The sequence below is a fragment of the Marmota flaviventris genome, chromosome 5 (genome assembly GCF_047511675.1).
Source record: "Marmota flaviventris isolate mMarFla1 chromosome 5, mMarFla1.hap1, whole genome shotgun sequence".
Taxonomy (NCBI): domain Eukaryota; kingdom Metazoa; phylum Chordata; class Mammalia; order Rodentia; family Sciuridae; genus Marmota; species Marmota flaviventris.
Window position 1 is genome coordinate 156,826,784 of NC_092502.1, and position 19,362 is coordinate 156,846,145.

General features: G+C 40.8%; 1 protein-coding gene across 2 annotated transcripts in view; it reads left to right on the plus strand.

Moving 5' to 3' along the window:
- The window catches only part of Ctnnd2 (catenin delta 2), a 356,516-nt gene that overhangs the window by 298,470 nt on the left and 38,684 nt on the right, over positions 1 to 19,362 (plus strand). For both annotated transcript variants that reach the window (XM_027943890.3, XM_027943891.3), the window contains 2 exons: positions 8,979 to 9,189; positions 14,338 to 14,422. In XM_027943890.3, the coding sequence (XP_027799691.2) occupies positions 8,979 to 9,189; positions 14,338 to 14,422 (296 nt within the window). The remainder of the gene's footprint in view (positions 1 to 8,978; positions 9,190 to 14,337; positions 14,423 to 19,362) is intronic.

Sequence of the window (19,362 nt, forward strand, 5' to 3'; positions counted from 1 at the left end):
CAGAGGTCAGAAATCTGCAGACCAATCAGAAGAGATTTTTCAGATGTCAATAGCATTGTTTTCTTTTTTCAATAACTAACAATACCATCTTATGTGCTTCACTAACTTGGTCTATAAGCATGTAAATCAGTTTTGAAACAAATATTTTGCTCATGCTATCTCCTCTTTGACCACAGACTATCTGGATAGGTTAGATATTCTTATAGTGCATAAATGACTAGTTTTGTGACAAATTGAGCTCCAGACATTCCCCAAAAGAGAAAAGAGAGATAAACTGCCCACTTGCTTTAGGTAGAGCTGCAGCTATCCATAAAGCATTGCCAAAGACAATAGCCTTCCACTGCAAAGGGGAAAGAAACTCTACTCACACGTATGTACAGATACCCAATCACATAGTTATCAACCCTTCACTTTTATTTATTTATTCATTGGGAAAAAGTAAACTCAGAGTTCAGAGAGGATTGGGGAGTGGTAAAGGAGGAGGAAGCACCGTCACTGTGACCCCGACAGCATCTGGATGATGTAACTATTCAGAAACTCAGGAGTCTATTGAAGACTTGCGATTCCCAGGGAAAGGCTTGTGCAGTAATTTGTGGTTGATTTTGGTCCATATTAGCTTTTACCCCAGCAGTAGCCACACATCTCTTATCCCTTGGCCCTCAACCCTGTGACAGGCAGCTAGAGCAGCTTACATGCAGCTTCCAGAAGCCAGGATTGGCACAAGGGACCCCGTCCACCAAATATTGGAGATCCGTGCTTTCTACTGATATCTGCTTCTGATCACAGAGAGGCAGGCAGAGGGGCAGCACTGTTCTGCATGTGCACACACACTGTGGTGCAAGCCCCTCTTTAGCTGATATTTCAAGGGATTTGGGTTTTTTTCTTTCTTTTTTCTTCTCTTAGAAACCAGTCATTAAAGACTAGGATGTTTAAAAGCAGCTACAGAAATTAGAAAGTCTGTGTGCATGCCCAGGGAAAGAGACAGTCTCAGAAATGTCTGTGAAAGCTTGAGTTTATACCTCAGGTTACTCCACAGTTCAGAGAATGCCTACAACAATTAAAACAAAAACAAAAATGTATTAAATCCTGGGAAAGGGTAAGGATCTGATTTCCAGAGTAACAACATTATTAGATTCAATTTTCTATAACAAATTCATCATAATCATCATCATCATCATCATCATCATCATCATCTACAAAGAAATAGGGAAACATGGACAATTTAAAGGAAAAAAATTAACCAACAGAAAAATCTCCCTGAGACAAGCTAGATGGTTGATCTACTAGACAGAAACTTTAAAACAGTTATCTCTAAGATGCTCAAAAAATGGAAGAAGACTCAAAAAAATGTCAAGAAAATTATGTGTGAACAAAATGGAAATATCAAAAAAGATACAAAATTGAAAAAAAAAATGAGAAGTACAATAACTGAAATGAAAAACTTAAAGGAAAACTAAAGAGTTCAAAGGCAAATTTGAGCAGACAAAAGAGAGCATCAGCAAATATGAAGGTCAGACCATTGACATGATTGAGTCTGAAGAACAGAAAGAAGATTCCAGAAAGGATCCAATTCTAAGGGATCTGTGGGACCATCAAGAGGACTCACAGTCACACTGAGTACCCAGAAAGGGGGAGAGAAAAGGGTAGAGAGACTGCTAGAGGAAATTTGATGAAAGGCATAAATATAAACATCTAAGAAGTTCAATGAAATCCAAATAAAATAAGGTATTTTGCAAAAACCCATCATAATCAAATTGTGGGAAGACAGAGAATCTCTTGAAAGCAGCAAGAGAAATAATTCATCTCATACAAGAGATCTTCGGGAAGATTAACAGCAGATTTATCATTATAAGCTACAGAGGTCAGAAGGCTGACTGACATATTCACATGCTCAAAGAAAAAACAAAAAGACCTTATCAACCCAGAATCCTGTGTTCAGCAAAATGTTCCTCATAAGTGAGGGGAAAATTAAGACATTCCCAGATAAGCAAAACCGAGAAAGACCATTAGCACTAGACCTGTTCTGTTAGAAACCCCAAAGGGAGTCCTGCAGGTTGAAATAAGAGAACACCAGGCAGTAATTCAGATCCCAAGAGGAGTGAAAGACCTCCGTAAAGTAAAGACAGGCAATTATGAAAGCCAATATTATTGTAACAATAGTTTATAGCTCTACTTTTTATTTTCTACATGATTTAAGAGACTAATAAGCATAAGGAAGAAAACACTTATTAGTCTACAAGCTATTTTTTGGTAACTTTGGTTTACAGCTACATATTTTGTTTTCTACATATGTTAAGAGGCTAATGTACTTTAAAAAGCCATCATCAGTTTATGTTTTTGACATGTAATGTTCAAAGGTATAATTTTGTGACATCAGTAACTGAAAGGGATAGTGTGTCACTATAAACAATCAGGTTTTGTATGATATTGAAGTTAACCTGACACAAATTCAAAATAGAGTGTTATAGCTTTAGGATGTTGGATGTAATTCCCATGGCAACCACAAAGAAAACAAAGAACCTGCACAAAAGAAAAGGAGAAGGGAATTAAAACTTTCACTACGAAAATATCAACTACACACCAAAGAGACAATAATGCAGGAAATAAGGGATTTAGAGAACAGCAAAATGGCAGGAGATAAGTCCTTCCTAATTGGCGGTGACTTTAAATGTAACTGGATTAGACTCTCCAATGACAGGAATCAATCATTTGCACACAAAACCATGATCCAAGTACCTGTTATCTGTAAGAGACTAACTTTAGATCAAAAGACAAATAGATTAACAACAGGGTCTTTATGCACCATATTATAGCAACATTATTGACAATAGAAACTCAACTGTCCATCAATAGATGAACAGGTAAGTGAAATGCATGAGGAAGAAAGTAAGTTCTGAGAAGCTACATGTGGGTAAACCTTCAGGACTCAGTGCTCAGTGAAATAAACAACCCACAAAAAGACAAACAGTCTATGATTCCACTCCATGAGGCATCTAGAGTAGTCAACTTTATAGACACAGAGAGTAGAATAGGGGTTCCAGGTGCTGAGAAGAGGGGAGAGGGGAAATTAGTGTTTAATACATAAAGTTTCAGTTTTGCAAGAGGAAAGGATTCTGGATATGGATGGTAATCTGTTAAGAGAGTCTGAATTTACAAAATGGTTTTGCTGAGAGGTTGTACGATGATATGAAGGTACTTAATTAATATTGCTTAAAAATTGATGATGTGGTACATTTTATGGTATGTGTTTTTTATCACAATAAAAAAAGAGTTAAATAAAAAAAAAAAAAAAAAAAAAAACTTCAGAGTGTCTCAGCAAAAACTCACAGGTCACTCCTAGCAGCTCCAGAAACAGAAAGGCCAAAAAAGCACCAAGAACTCAAAGACAAAGGAGCTGTGGTGTTCCTGACCCTGGGTTTCTGCCCATCCTACCTAATCTTTCTTTAAGAAAATATATTTTCCCAGTCATTTTGAGATATTTAAGTTTAGGGTAGTGCACAAGAAAGATCAGCTAACAGAGAACAGTATCAATGATCAAAAGAAACACATAATCAGTGTAGGAAGGAACTCAGGGGACTTTTCTGTTGTCTGACAACTTACAAAGCATAAAACCATTCCTCAAAATTCCTGCTTCCAGTGGGGGGAGCTGAATGGTAGCATGCACATCAATACCAGAAATAGGCTTAGTTCAGAAATAGAAATAGAGTCACAAGCAAACACAACACAGAAGCAGAAGCAGTCAGAAGAGCAAAGCTCTGTCCCCCGTCATGAAAGCCCCCCCAGCCTGCACGCACAGCTACACCTCAGTGAGCACTATCTGTGGGCAGCACGGTTTGTTAGGTCTCCTGAGTGAGTCCACTGGCTACCTTGGGGTGTCCATAGCTCTGACTAGAAGACTACCAGCAAGACGCATGATAAAGAGAAAATAATTTTTACTTGTAATCTGTTAAGAGAGTCTGAATTTACAAAATGGTTTTGCTGAGTGCTAAATACATGGATTTGGAAGAAACAGAGCAAGTTACAAGGCTGCACTTGGTCTATCGCTGACAGAAACACAGATTACAATTCCACATGATTATGATACCTCTAGTAGGCATCTCATATCCGTACCACCAAAGTCATAGATAAGGTCCTCTCCACTAGAGACCAAGCACTGCAGAAGAAATAGCCTCAGGGTTCACTTGTACTGGGAACTCCACAAGATAGAGCGACTTGTCTGGTGGGGATGGTGGTGTCAGGCTTTGTTTTGTTTTGAGGCTTAGTTCAGAAATAAAGAAAGTAAAGAGTTTTTCCTCTCTTACAGTGTGGCTCATGTAGTTGATCATGGGAAGCATGTTTACTCCAAATAGAGGCAGGACAGGGTGTCCTCTGTGCCTCACAAACCTCTGTCCTTTGAACCTGATCACCTGCTTGTCTTCTGATAGGATTTGGCTGAGCGGTTCTCTCATGTAACTAGTATAATGTGTCTTGGCTGATTTTGTACTCAATGGCAGAATACCTGAGACTGAGTCAGGTATGAGGACAGGGGCTACATTTTGGCTCTCTGTTTTGGAGGCTGGAAAAATCCACCACTGGGCATCCACATCTGGTGAGGGCCTTGGGCTACTTCCAATGATGGTGGAAGGGGAAGGGCAAGCTGGCTCCTGCAGGGGTAAAACTCTCAAGGGACAGCCTCCCTTTGTAACAAGTCACTCTTGCAGAAACTAATCCAGCCCTTCAAGAGCAACAACTCATTCAGTCCCAAGAGATGACATCAGTCCTTCATGAGAATGGATTTCTTGACCTCAGTGCCTTCCACGGGTCTCATCACCTCCCAAGACTGTGAGAGTGGAGACCAGGTCTCAACATGGGTTCTGATGGGAACAATCCATGTTCAAAATTAGCACAACTAATTCTGCACATTTTCCTTTGAGTGAAAAAGTAAAATTAAATCCACTTGCCCATTATTATTGTGCTTTAAAGTTCTCTTTGGTTTCACTTCCCACTTCACTGGCAGCTGAAAACCTCGAGTCATCCTCCTTAACTCTGCATTGGACTCCAAGCCCGTGGACTCTCCATCATGGTGTGCTTCTCCTCTCCAGCCTCCACCTCTTAGTAGTCACACATCCATATCATTTGGATCCTTAAGTCTTGTAGTGGCTGTCAGGTGGCCTCTCAGTGTGAACCATTCTGAGACTGCAGTCTGTATCATTTTCTTATTTTTAAAACAGACAAAATCCAGAAGAAGAGGGAGTGGTCGTCTACCACCTGAGTGCCTAGGCCATCACCTCCTATGCCTCATGCCTGGCTCTACCCCAGGGTGATCCCTGTGCTCCATGTCCTGCTCTGCATCCACAGAGTGTCCTGTGCCCCATGGAGCCACTGCTGAGCTGCAGATGCCTTTTATGTCCCTGGGCCCCTGCAGAACCTGCAACCTGTTCCCCCTCAAGATCCCTAGAGAGACAGTCACCACCTGTTGTCCCGGCCACTCCATCCCTAGCCATAGCAGAACCTGGCCTCTATCATTTCTCTCTCTAAAAAGAAATTGTTGGGTTCAGTAACACATGCCTATAATCCCAGAGACTCAGGAGGCTGAGGCAGGAGGATCTCAAGTTCAAAGCCAGCCTCAGCAACTTAGTGAGGCAAAGCTCTTAGCAACTCAGCGAGACCCTGTCTCTAAAATATTCATAAAGGAGCTGGGATGTGGCTCAGTGGATAATTACCCCCTGGGTTCAGTCCCCAGTATCCCCCCCACCACAAACAGAAAGAAAGAAAGAAAAGAAAGGAGACAAAGAAATCAACAACTTGACATCTTGATGGTGATAAGCTGTGAAAATCAAGGTCAGCCCACTCTCTTTATTATGAAAGGGAGTTAACTCCATTCACCTCTGAAGACATCTCAGGCCTCAAGGATCAAAAAGCCTGCATGAGGGTTGGAGGAAAGGGGGCCTTGATTCTTGTTTGATAAAGTAGGAAAGTTTTTTAGCTTTTTCTAGTGTTTAGAAACCTGTGGAAAAAAGAAACAAGGGGCCAGGGACAGTTACAGGGGACAAGCTCCCTGAGTTGGAGTGCTGATAATATCTGCAGTCAACAGCTTTATCATCAGGGGTGAGGTCAATGCTTCTCCCACCTTCCGTCTGACTGCTGAGAACTTCCTTCCTCATGCCCCAGAATCTCTTTGTTAAATAGTGACTGGCTGGCCCCTGACCTACAGAGCAGTCCTATATGTCCACCTCCCGTGTCTGGCCTGCTCTAACAACTCCAGTCCACCCAGTGTCTTTCTTCCTTGAGCTGATGTCATGAGCTTGCCACCCCAAGGTGACTTGTAGCCATAAGCATTCTACGTTCCATTTTTCCTGCCCCAACACCCCAATTAGCCTCAAAGTTTCTAAACACTAAAAAGAGCTTTAGAAACTTTCCTGGCTACCCAGATTCCATGTAAAAGTGGGATTCAAATTCTAATGTGAGAAGATAGCATTTTTGAGCACACACACAAAGTTTAAAAAATAATAATAAGGTGCGCCCTTAATATAATTAACAAAGTTCTTCCTCATGGAATAATTTTTCTCTCAGATGGTAAAAAAGTATAGACTAGACGGTATCTCTCTGGATAAGCAGACTACATGAAAAATCCCCAACCACCTAGTAGAACATCAGTGAATTTTATCAGAAATATTAGAAATCCAACAATTCTGCTGCATTTCCCAGGTGGCTTAAATAAGAGTGGCTTCTGATCTTTGTCACATCGTGGGTCACATGGACAATGACAGTGTTTGCACTGCACCCTGAGGTGAAGGAAGAGGCTGCTCAGCAGGGTTCCTGCCACCTGAATATGACAGGACAACTGTGTCTCCTCCAGGGCTCAGGGTGTGGGAAGCCCTGATAAAACTGCACATTCAGGTGTATCTGAGCTCATTTGGTGGTGACAGTAGCAACCAAACTAAGAAACGCTGCAGCCAAGCCTTTTCCTGTCCTCATTTCTGCTTTCAACATTGACAGCGTCCAAGCTTACAAAGCCAGTCTTCCATGTGGTCTTGAGTGTGAATGTCGCCATGCGCACGGGGATTGGAATAGTTTTCAATACGTTGCCCTTTCTCCATCATTTCCCTTAGAGAGAGAGAGAGACAGAGAACACATTCATCTTCTCACTTTTGTGGGTCTCAAATGTATCTTCTCGTGGTTTATGGGATGAATGGGCTGAGAGGAGGCCCCGCATGCTGAGTGCTACAGAAGTAAACTCTTAGCCCAAGTTCAGTCTGGTCCAATGACAGAGAGCGAAGGCAAGTTGCTCAGAGGACTGTCCATGTACAGATATCTTCTCCAAACTACTGTGAGTGCTGTCATTAGAGGAGAAATATGCCACATGTGGGGGTTTTCAGGAAACCAGTTTTGTCAGACGCTTCCTCTGCCATCACGAAGTGGATGAAGACACTTTTCTATTTCAGTAAACATCAGCATTTTCTGTCCACACTAAAATAAGCCACTAGAACACAGGATAAAAGCAGATACCAAAATTACAAGGGCCTGTGTTTTATTTATTACCGCCTGGAATTAAGATGTTGCACATTCCTAAGGGGTTCTATTTTCTGGCCCTAGTCTCTGTGCACTGGAGAATTTAGCAGCAAATGAAAGAATCATTTACAGTATATGTTGGAGGTAAAAAGTCCACATAATTTTGAGGAGCTAGCCACACATGTCTACTGGGGGATAGAGGACAAGTCAGAAATATAACTCTGGACACTTGCCAATTCCACCCCCCAAATTTAAGAACAGCCAACTTTGCTGCAGGCACTCATTTACTCGCTTCCATAAATAAATTAAAGGAACAGAATTGGAAGCTGCAGGTGGGATAAATGAATTGTCTTGCCTAAACTGCTATGTAAACTAAAATGGCTCTATAATTATGTCATTGTAAGTACCCTTATCATCAGGAGTAACCGCATTAATAATGATAAAGTGAATTAAGGAAGCAGAGTTAGATTTTATTTCTTGCGCAAATAAAAACATGCCACATTAGTAAACATTGGGGGACCCATACAATAAAATCCCATTAGGCAAATCCCAGAGAGGCAAGGTCACCCTGATGGACCAGGTACCTAGTTAGATAGCCCTAAGCAACTTCTCTGTGCTATAAAGGGGTCGGAACTCACATGCGTGACCATGTTCTCTATATATGTGTGGCTTGACTCCTGTTCAGTAGTACAGGTCCCAAGATAGCTCCTGGCAAGGCATTTTGGGGGTTCTTAGAATCACATACATTTTCTTGACTTTTGTGAATACATCAGGTAGGAACCTAGTGATGGCTAATGTCTAGTGAGTCCTGCATCCTCGTTAATCACTGTGTCAAATGCACTCCATACATCTACTCCTTTAATTTTTAAAATATCTTATAAATCAGGTATCATTGTCATTCTCCTTTATAAATGGAAAAAACAAACCAAAGCTTAAATGAAGTGACCCATGATTCATCCTTGATGTATCTAGGACCAAACTCCAGGTGCTCACCATGAGCACCTTCCACATCCATGCATTCCTCATGCTTGGATTCAACCACCTGCAGATCAAGATACTAAAAAAAAAAAAAAAAAAAAAAACTGCACCTGTACTGAACATTTACAGACGTTTTCTTGCCATTATTCCCTAAACTACACAGTGTAGCAACTATTTACATAGCTTTTACATTTTGTTAAGCTAAAAGAATCTAAAGATGACTAAAAATACAAAGAAAAATGTGCATGTGCCATTTTACATAAGAGATTTGAACATCCAGACTTTGGTAACCATGGGGCAGAACAGGAGGCTTCTAGAACCAATGCCCCATGGGTTCTGAGGGAGGACCACTGTGTTCTCTGTGTGTATGTCTGAAATCACCCTATGATCAACACTCAGAGGTGGGAAAGTGACTCTACTGCGTCCACCTGCCTCTGTTCTTTTTTCCCTGAGCCTTCTTTCTCTGCTTGCCCTCTCCTCAACTCTTCCCTGTGTTTCCTTTTCCAAAGGCAAATACGCCATGCGAGACCTGGTCCACAGGCTTCCCGGAGGGAACAACAGCAACAACGCAGCAAGCAAGGCCATGTCCGACGACACGGTGACCGCCGTCTGCTGCACCCTGCACGAGGTGATCACCAAGAACATGGAGAACGCCAAGGCCTTGCGGGACGCGGGAGGCATCGAGAAACTGGTCGGCATCTCCAAGAGCAAAGGAGACAAGTACGTTGGCTGGTAACGTCCCACCTCCGCAGGGGCAGAATTGGTTCTAAGTGTGCCAATGGATAGCACTATTGATTGCCACTCAAAACCATTTTTCTCTCATAGTCCATGAAAAAAAAAAAAAAAAGGCAAATGGTTTCCAGTTTTCCTTCCTCACCACGAAAGCTGATCTCACTGTTAATTTTGATTTGATAAATAACTTGTGAGTTGGCGATGGCCAAGAAATTGGAAAGGTAGAATTGACATTCCAACCCTCATGCTAGTGTGTTGCAAGAGATACTCGCTTAACCTGGAGGCATGAAGGACTCTTCTTGCTACTGTCCTTGTGTGGTTGCAAGTTCAGGCATTGACGGACCTGTGCCCCTTCAACTCTCATCAAGCAGCACCCACCGGGGAGAAGACAGTGAGAGGCAGTCAGAGGAAACTCAGTCCCAGCCCACCACCCCACCTTACAAGCTGTGGTTTGGGACAAACCACTTAATTTAACAAGTCGTTATGCCCATATTTTGCAATCTAAAGCCGAGGGGGGAGCTGTATAATATTCTTCCAGAAATTACTGATAATCAAGCCCAGAAGGATGAGCAGAAATTTCCTAACCTGAGGAAATGGTGGGGAGAAGGGAGAGCTTTCAGACAAATGGAATAAAAAGAGATAAGACGGGGTGTCAAGCAGCTGCACTGCCACAAATGGGAATGTTTCCCTGTGTGATTGAAGAGCCAAGGGTATCTTAGTGTACACAACTAAAAAATATCTCCACCAGCCAGGGTGCTAGTATATCAGAGAGCTGTCAATTTTTACAGAAACCTGCACCAACCTTAATTAAATTTTGCCTCCTGGAAGTCCCTCAGTGTAATCAAAGAAGATTAAAAGGGTAAACCTTTTGTTATTAAGGGTCTGTCTGCTTCTAGACTTTTCATTCCTTTACATCTAAATGCTAAATAATTTTTCTTTCATTATTAGAAACTGTGAGAGATGCACTTGGAGACTTTCTGGAAATGCTGTCTCATTATTTAACTTAATTCAAGATGCTACTAATGTGTTTCAGAGATTTCAGTGTTTCTGTTTTAAGCACCTTGAGAACCTATTTGGAAATAGGTTCAATCAACAATTCAGCATTAGAATTTGAATACTTTCCTGTATCAGATAGAGAAGGCCCATGGGACTCATGCAATCATGGTGCAGATGGTTGGCTTGAATTATAACTATATATGGTTAGATGGATAGACAGACAGAGATACTGTACGACACCCTCCCCATCTATACTGCATGATGACTTGTTATGCAGCAATGAAGGGCACAGAGTCAAAGACATGGATCCAACAATACCTAGACTTGCAACTATGCAAGGGAAAACAACAAGATAACTTGTAGGTATGTATGTAAGTAGGCAGGGAGATAGGTAGGTAGGTAGGTAGATAGATAGATAGATAGATAGATCTCATGATGTTGTGCATACACTGCAGGTATGTGCTTTTCTTTCATAGTTTCAGTAGGTGCTTGGAATCTCTAGTTGGAGTGCACAGAAACACTCTAACATTTTGTCTACGTCCATGAGGCATTCAAAGATTGAAGTACTTTCTCTGAATTTTAAGACTAGGGAGTTAGGGAGTGATACTCCATTCCTTCCCGAGCTTCTCTACAGCAGTGTGCCTCACTATTGGAATCTTATAGAGAAAAGATGCTTGACTCAGTTCTATGGTCAGAGACAACTGTTAATCAAAATTACTAAAAATCATTTGAAGAAACTATCTGTAATACAGTATGTATACTTGCTGCCAATACAAAAAAAAAATGGACCTGTTATATCTGGTCCTCACTTGATTATTATTAATGGGAAGGTATTTTCACTTGAGATGATCTCACAAATGTCCTTTAATTTGACTAAAATTTTCTCCATGGTACTTGTCCTGTCTCATTGTTCCTTGATCTTCTTTTCAATGTCAACAACCTGGGTTTCTGAGTTGCATAAGAAGTGTTGAACTGGAATGAATTATGTACCTTTTCAGTTGTATTTCTCCAGCTTAGGAAAGCTCATCCATTTTTTCCATGTTGCCAATTTTTTAAAATATATATATTGATTAATTGAGGGGGTAAAACAAGAATTTTATAATTCCTCATTTCCTATCTATCTGTACTTCAGTTTTGTTATTCTTTTCATTGCCCTTGAAACCAAGTGATTCCAAGAGAATTGCTCCATATTTCAGCATGAAACTCACTCAATTCTATCATGATAGGAGACATTGAGATCCCCATCACCTTCTAGCAATATTTTAGTAAAAGAGAAACTCTTTATTGACAATAGATTTTTTGGAATTGGGAATGATTTCATAACTGGAAATTATAGGAGTATCAATTCATACTAGGTAATTATTAAAATACTTGCAAAAAGTCCACCCTAAATTATTATTTAAAAATTACTTCCAAAGATAAATTTAATGTATATCTGATTTTCATTTGAAATAATATTAGAAGCCACAGGCATTAAAAGCATGCCTAGCTATCATCCTCCATTTTATGTACAGATCTGTTTTATTTCTAAATATATGCAAGCCTAAATATGCAGTGATATGAACCAGGCTGGTGAGTTGGCCATCACCATGTGATTGCACAACACTCACTGCATCTTGGGAGCACAACCAATGGGACTGGGATCCTGCTGCTGGCATGACTGTTCAGAACAGTCACCCCTGATTTGACAGCTCTGGTGAAGACCGGACATTGTGTAATTGTTATTAACTCTTGTAGGAGTCTCATACTCACCATTTTGAAGTCTTGATAATGTTCTTTTCACATCATTTTAAACACCCATCATGGGCATTCTATCATGTCTATTTCAAAAATAATTTTTTTTTCCGCTTGTAACAGTTGTATAGGAAATAGCATTGAATGTGTCCCTGTCTTTTGTCATAAGACAGAAAAGCTATTAACAGTCTCAACTGATACTTGTCAGAAAAGAACTCTGTATTGTGGCTTGGGTTATAATCACTTGTCACATTAAAAGCACTCAATGTTCAAGTCCTTCAATCAATACTCATCGTTTTTCAAGTAGAAGTTTATATGATACCAGTCTAGTGGATGAATCAAAATTAACGACTTAAAAAGAAGGCAATGTTTCTTTGACCTTCACATATTATTATAACACTATGATGTATTGGCATTTTAATTAAGACGTTAAAAACTGCTATTTGTTATGAATCATAGTCTCTTTCTATTTTATAACTAGAAAAGAAGTGGAACTGAAAAATTATACTGTGTCAGGGAATTTTTTTTACTGAATATTTCAACTACACTATTACTACCTAAATTTTAATATAGTTTCCTCTTAAGTTGCTTGAGTATCATCACAGACAAATACTTCCCCAACAGTGACAAAATTCAAAAAAAAAAAGCATCTAATTTTTGTTCAGCATTGATTATATAAGAATGACAGGTACCTTTATCTTTTAGACCACAAAAAGGTCTAAAATTCTGTCTTTAAGTCAAAAGAATTTAAAATTACATTTGGAGCACAATACTATCATAAATTTTGAAATAATTTAGCAACAATTCATTTCAGGAAAAGAAATGTTAAAAATTGGAATTTATAGAAACTCTATATTTGTTCTCTTTAATTCCTTGATGTAACTAACGTGGCCAAAGTTGAATTTCATCTCAGTAATCATAGCAATGGCTGCTACACTTGCCCTTCAGTGAATGGATGAAGAATCCTCAAACTAGGTTGGTCTAAATGACAAATGTGAAGACCTAGGAAAATAGCAGCCACTTTCTCCACCATGTATTGGCATCCCATAATTTCACTGTAAAATGCATAGCCTCAGAATATCTATTTACTTCTGCTCTCAACTGAAAACTCATCCTGGACCATCTACCATCTTCCTATTTTGTTTCAAATACCATTTTATTTCAAAGGCATCTTTGGTTTTAATTCAGATATTATTGCTAGCCACTGCAACCAGTCACCTTCAGGAGTGGTTATCACATTGGAGTCTTCATGAATGGTAATATCTTGCCGAACACCAGGAGTCAGCATCCACATGAGGCAGGAGTCCCCTGATAATCTACCATGGGCCACATCCTACCAACTGCTTGTTTTTGATAAATCACATTTATTACAACACAGCTATACCTATTTGTTTAAATATGACTCTTCATGTTTCAGTTACAGTTAAGTAATTGTGACTAATATCATAAAATATTTACCATCTGACCCTCTGCAGAAAAAGTGAGCTGACCCCTCAGATTACATTTCCTGTCTTTCCTTTATCAGACACTCTCAGATAGACTCTGTAATGATAGTCACTAAAATAGTGCTCTGGTTGTGAAACCAGCCTGTTAGTATACAAAATTCCTGAGTGGATTAACTTAGATTAATTCCTGAGTAGCTTCCATGACCACAGGTCAAAGTGACTTCCAAGAATTCAATTGAATTAAATTGACAGGAATTTATTAATCTAATTTGTGTTTTGAGATTCAGATTGGCACTGAACCTAAATCAAAATATCTAGTTATATTGTCATAGGTATTTCAAAGGCATGACTTTGAACGCAGTTAACAACTTCCTGTCCAAATATTTCTGTGACCTTGGTTTCTCCCTATGCACTATGGTCCAGAGGCCAGAACTTGAAGTGCAGGTAAGGCGTTGTAGATTCTTACACAAATGTATTCCTCTCCACCCATGTCAGAGTGTGCCCACTTCAGCATTCACTGCCTATGGCCTCAGCAAGTGTGTAGAGTCAACGCTGGTACGCTCTCATGCCCCAGTGGGACACTGTTCTCTTATTACCAGGTGTTCCACAAAACTGCCATCAGAACTCCTGAAGCTTGTCCTTTCTGATCACTGTTTCTTTTCTTTCTATTCCATTTTGTAGTCAAACACTAAGTCTGCATTCTGACCACATGCCACTGTTCCTGTGTTTGCATTTTTAAAAACTCTTTGCCAAATTGTAATTTCTTCCTACCCGTCACCCTCATGGATGTGTGATGAGACCACAGATGGGGACTGGTACAAAAATCCTTTGCAGTCCCCAGGCAGAGAAGAAAAGAGCCAGCAAAGCTGGGAGGAAGTCCATTTTGACCTCTCCTGACATGTCAGGGTCAGTGCAAGCCCAGCTACCACTCTGATTGCATTTCCTGTCTTTCCTTTATCAGACACTCCCCAAAAGTGGTCAAGGCTGCATCTCAGGTCCTAAACAGCATGTGGCAGTACCGAGATCTGAGAAGTCTGTACAAAAAGGTAAGGTTTGCTTTACCTACTTGGCTTAGGAGCTTCACACAGGCTCTGGATCCAAAGACTCAGTATTTGGCCATAACAAAAGGCACCTCAGATATGGACAGCACTAGTCCAACAGCCTCAGTAGCCAAAATGCTACTGAAACAAGATCATCAATGAAGATGCAAAAACAGGACCACCATGTGTCCCCTAAATACACACCAAGATCCATGAACCTTTGGGACTGGACAGATCCACACTCAGAGAGTCTTACCCAAAGTTGTCTTTTTTGTTTCCATAAGGGGTTGTGATTTTTTAAATTTTTAATTAACCATAGTAATTGTATGTATTTGTTGAGTACAGTGTGATGTTTCAATACATGTATACCTAATGTAATAAGCAATTCAGGATATTAGCTTATCCATCATCTGAAATATTTCTCATTTATTTATGGTGAGAACACTCAATATTTTCTCTTCCACCTATTTTGAAATATGTAATATTTTTAATTATGCTAAATCGCCTTACATAAAGAAGAAAGTAGACCTATCTTCCTACACTTTTGCATTCTACAATAGACTAAAATATAATAAACTCAGGGAGTTTTTTTGGCAGGGGGAAATTATTAACAAGTTTCAACAAGTAATTTTAGAAAGGAGGCAGAAAAAAATTACAAAAAGCAATACAGGCAGTCCAGTGTCACAGCCCAGGAACAAGGATGTGAACTCAGTCCCAGCAATGTGGACCCTCCCCCTGGCCCTGAGAACCTCACCACTTTAGTGCCCAGTGGGAAGGAGACAATGGTTCCAGTGTTCACCTGAGAACTCAGAGGGGCTTGGCCCTTGGGGCAATTGGTCTGTACACCTGTGCAAGGTAGTAAGCGTTCATATCATGCCTCTGAAGAAGTCTTTACCCACAAAATAATTCGAAATTAAACCTGAAGAGAAAAATGCCACATCTAGAGATTTTGGTTCTATGCCTCATTTCCAAATGCTTCTAAATAGAGGATACTTTTTCTTTCTTTCTTTCTTTTTTTTAGTGGGGAGAATACTTTAACAATATCTCCCATAAGTTGTTGTTTTGCCGAGCAAATGTGGGTAGTTAAAATTTGAGCTAGTGAATGGGAGTAGAGAACATGGAATGTACAGGAAGAAAGCGGTGCCTGGATCAGATGGGGCTGGGGCAGGGCACAGGGGCTTCCATGGCTACTGCCCAAAGCACCTGCTTGCCAGTGTGGAGAGGGGAGAGAGCCAAGGTCATCACTGCCTTCTTTACACCCACCAGCCTTGCCGTGAAACCAGCTCCTTGGGCCGGATTGTGAGGCCTCAGCAAGGGTCTCTTGTGGGGAGTGAGACCCATCTTGCCAGTAAAGAATTTTGTCTTTTTCTAAACCAATGGGAAAAAGTAAATATTTAATAACTGGCTCTACTAAGTTATAGTCTATTTCTAGATTTCCTCAGGGCCTTCCTACTTCCCTTAAGCATCCATTACTTTGCACTTTAAATTGATAAAGTTTAGCTTACATATTTTTCTTTCAAAGTTTTCCTGTTCCCCAAGAGGTGGTGTGTCGAAGTTAAATCACAGATAACAAAATTAAGTGTTGAGTGTTGAAGATTAATTGCGTCCTTTTCTTAGTATTTTCCATGTCAGGAGGAGCAAATGTTTTGGATTCTGTTCTGTTTTGCTTAAAATTCAGGTCCCAGCATCCCCTCTGAGTTCCTCCCTGGACTCCTCCAGGAGACAGACGTCTCTCCCAGGAAGGAGTCCTTGGGCTAACCAGCAGCCAGACATGAAGAACATGTTAGAAATTAGAACGAAGCTGGTGGTTCTGAGTCAGTGGTTCCAGAAGCTCAAAGAAGTATTACTGCCTCAAATAAACCACTTTCCCTGGGATCCTCCGTGCCTCCTCTGTGCACAAATGCACCTGCTCATGCTTTTGTGCACTGGAGGGGAACAGCTTTTAAAGATGCTGCACACTATTTGTTAAATAGGAGTATGAGGTTTCACCTTAGTTTTTTCTTTGTTGATAGTACAGTTCAAAAAGTGTAATTGTCTTTCTATTTCCGTGAAAATAAGAATGTGTTGACAGGAATTTAATGGACCTTAAATTCAAGAGCTAAAGAAAGTTTAAAATGTGCTTCATATGGGAAAATTCAAGAAAGATGGGCTAGAGAAATAAATGATGATATTTTTAGTTGACCCATGATTTAAAGATGTTGAGAAAGAGCGGTTGTTAATCATTTCCAAATTATGCAGTTGTGAAATGAAATGAGGACCTTGGTGCTCAATGTCTTAGATGCTGTTAATAGCAAAGCTCAAAATTCAAAAAGCTCTCCATTTGAAAAAGTCTTTGGGTGAGAAAACCAAGCTCATTTATCCTCATGAATTGTTTTAATCATCAGGGAAGTGATCTCTCTTGTTCTTCATTGACAATTTACATATCATCAGAAAAAGGTCAGATTCATATCTTTTAACTGCCCACATTTCAGATTTATTTATTAAACACCTATTATGGGCTGAGCAAAGGAAGAGTTCCAAAGGAAACTTAAGATATGGATGAGGCCACCTGAGTAAAAATGAAAGATGGAACAATTACTGGAGATTTTGTTAGATCCTGAATTATATATTTCAGGTTTTAAAAAATGAATTAAGGGAAGGAAAATTATAGAGCAAAGTCTTGAAGAATGTTTACAGTATGTATAATTAGGAGGTGAGAGGTAAGGGAGTTATGGCCAGAGGAAAACCATGAGGGGGAGATGGAAATTGGAATGACAGCCGCGTGTGTCGGGGACAGAACTCAGACCCATCTGTCACTGACATCTTCCCTTAGACCCAGGCACAGAGGCCAGGGACTTTTAGTTCTAGCTTGTCTACTTTATTATTTACCTCTTAGAGGACTAATGGGTGGAATATTCTTCAGGCTGGGTGTTGTTAATTCCTATGTTTGGAGCCCAAACACATTTGTATTCTCTGACCCTCAGTACCTGAGTAAGACCTGGCCTTCTGGGTTTGTTCCCCGCAGGGAAAATACACCATTGCAAAGAACCTTATGACATGCAAGATAAATACTGTGTCACCTTTTTGAAGTCCTTAAGTTTAGCTAGTCACAAATAAATCTGCAAAACGTCTTTGCCACCTGCATCATCTTGGAGGCTGTTAGCCTCAGGAACTGTCTGCAGGTGGGGGCAAAGACGAGCAGGAATTCAGAAGAGCTTGGCTTCCCAGAACCTCAGAATGTCACTGACAACAGGAGGTGCTTACATTTGACCATGGTTGGGGACTGTTGGAATGACTGGGTGAGCAAGAGATAGAATGTAGAGTTGGGGAAACCACTGGTGCCTGTCCTTGTGTAAATACTGCAATCATCTGTCAGATCATCAAGAAACAGTTCAATTGGTTGGAACCTATGTCACTCTAACAGAGTGACTCAGAACTTCAGAAGCTCCATCTAAACAGACATCTTTCATAGAACTCTCACAGACTGCACCTGGTCAGACGGTGGCCTGGGGCCAGCGGATGGTCCTTGTCTGTCTCGACAGGAGAGGGAGAAAGGTGGGCAAGCAGTGGGGGAACTGCCAAACTCCTGCACATGCCCCTGGGGCTAGATCTCAGCCCTGGAGCCGCGTCCAGCTGTACAGGAGTGGCGGGAGACGTGGGCAGCCATGACAGGAGAAGGAAGGCTGAATCGGCTCCAGCAGTCATTTCGTTTTGTTCGAATATCTTTAATGCCAATTGCCAGTATGACCTAATGAGAGACATTATTTCATTTGAGGGTGACCAAGATAGCCAGAACTTCTTGCTTACTTTAAGCACTGATCTCTTTATCTGCAGGTTTTTCCCCTAAAGCCATACTGAGCAAGTCTCATTTTTCTTCTCTGTGTTGGCCTTCCTGGTTTTGAAGCTGACCTCCATCTCTACCAGGCCATTCCTTCCCAGACATTGCTGACAGTCTCCAGAAAACTAAATAACCTCTTCAAATGGCCTATGGCAGTTCTACAAGCAGAATCTTCTCTCTAGGTGGCTGGACATGGCCTCAGGGTCCTGGAAGTTTGGAGGCCTGGACCTCCATGACTCACTGCCTTCCTTCTGCTTTAAGAATCAGAGATATTAGCACTCCTCAATCCCTGCATCTAAAACCTCCCCAGCTCCACAGAGACCACAGCATGTCTCCTCAACCCAGCCCCAATCTCGGTGTCCTCACATATGAGGGAAAAGTGTAGCACCTTCCTTGCTGGGTTGCTGATTGTCTCAGGTGCAGCAACAGCAGTCACCAAAGGGCTCTGTACACTGGGAACTCATGTGCCCATGGACATTGCTGCTGCTGATCCAAAACACTTGTTCATGCCATTTTGCTGACAAATGCTGTCCCTCTCATCCTGGAGTTTTAAAGCTGAGGATTTTATTTTGTCATTGTCACCATCACTATTCATTTGCACCAACATTTTTATGGCTTATTTCCCCTTTGATTCTTCTACAGTCTCCTCCTGTCCTCAGACACTGGAGCACTGCTCCCTTCCCACAATCTGTCTGCTAAGCATCTCCGTCGGCCATCCATATTGTCCAGAGTCCCAACAGGGAGAACTTTGCATGGTGAGGTTTAGGTAAACTAAACCACAAACGGGGTTTTATAACATGACAGCATAAGTAGTTCCAGAAGTATTTGGTATGCTTCCATTCCATTTGGAATTTGTGTGGGGGTGGAGGGGAAGTATTTGGTATGCTTCCATTCCATTTGGAATTGTGCTGAATTTGTGTGGGGGTGGAGGGGAAGGTCAAGTATGCTGAAGACATATTAGACTGGGGATCATGGTGAGGTCTAGGGTTAAATAATTCACAAGTGCAAGCCAACCATGTTTCCTTAGTCAGAGGCTCTGCTGTGATCCTTTGTGCTTCTAGTTTGAACACATTTTGGCAAAATAGTGTCATTCACAAAAACAGTCTTCTCTGAAGTACTAGGACAATCT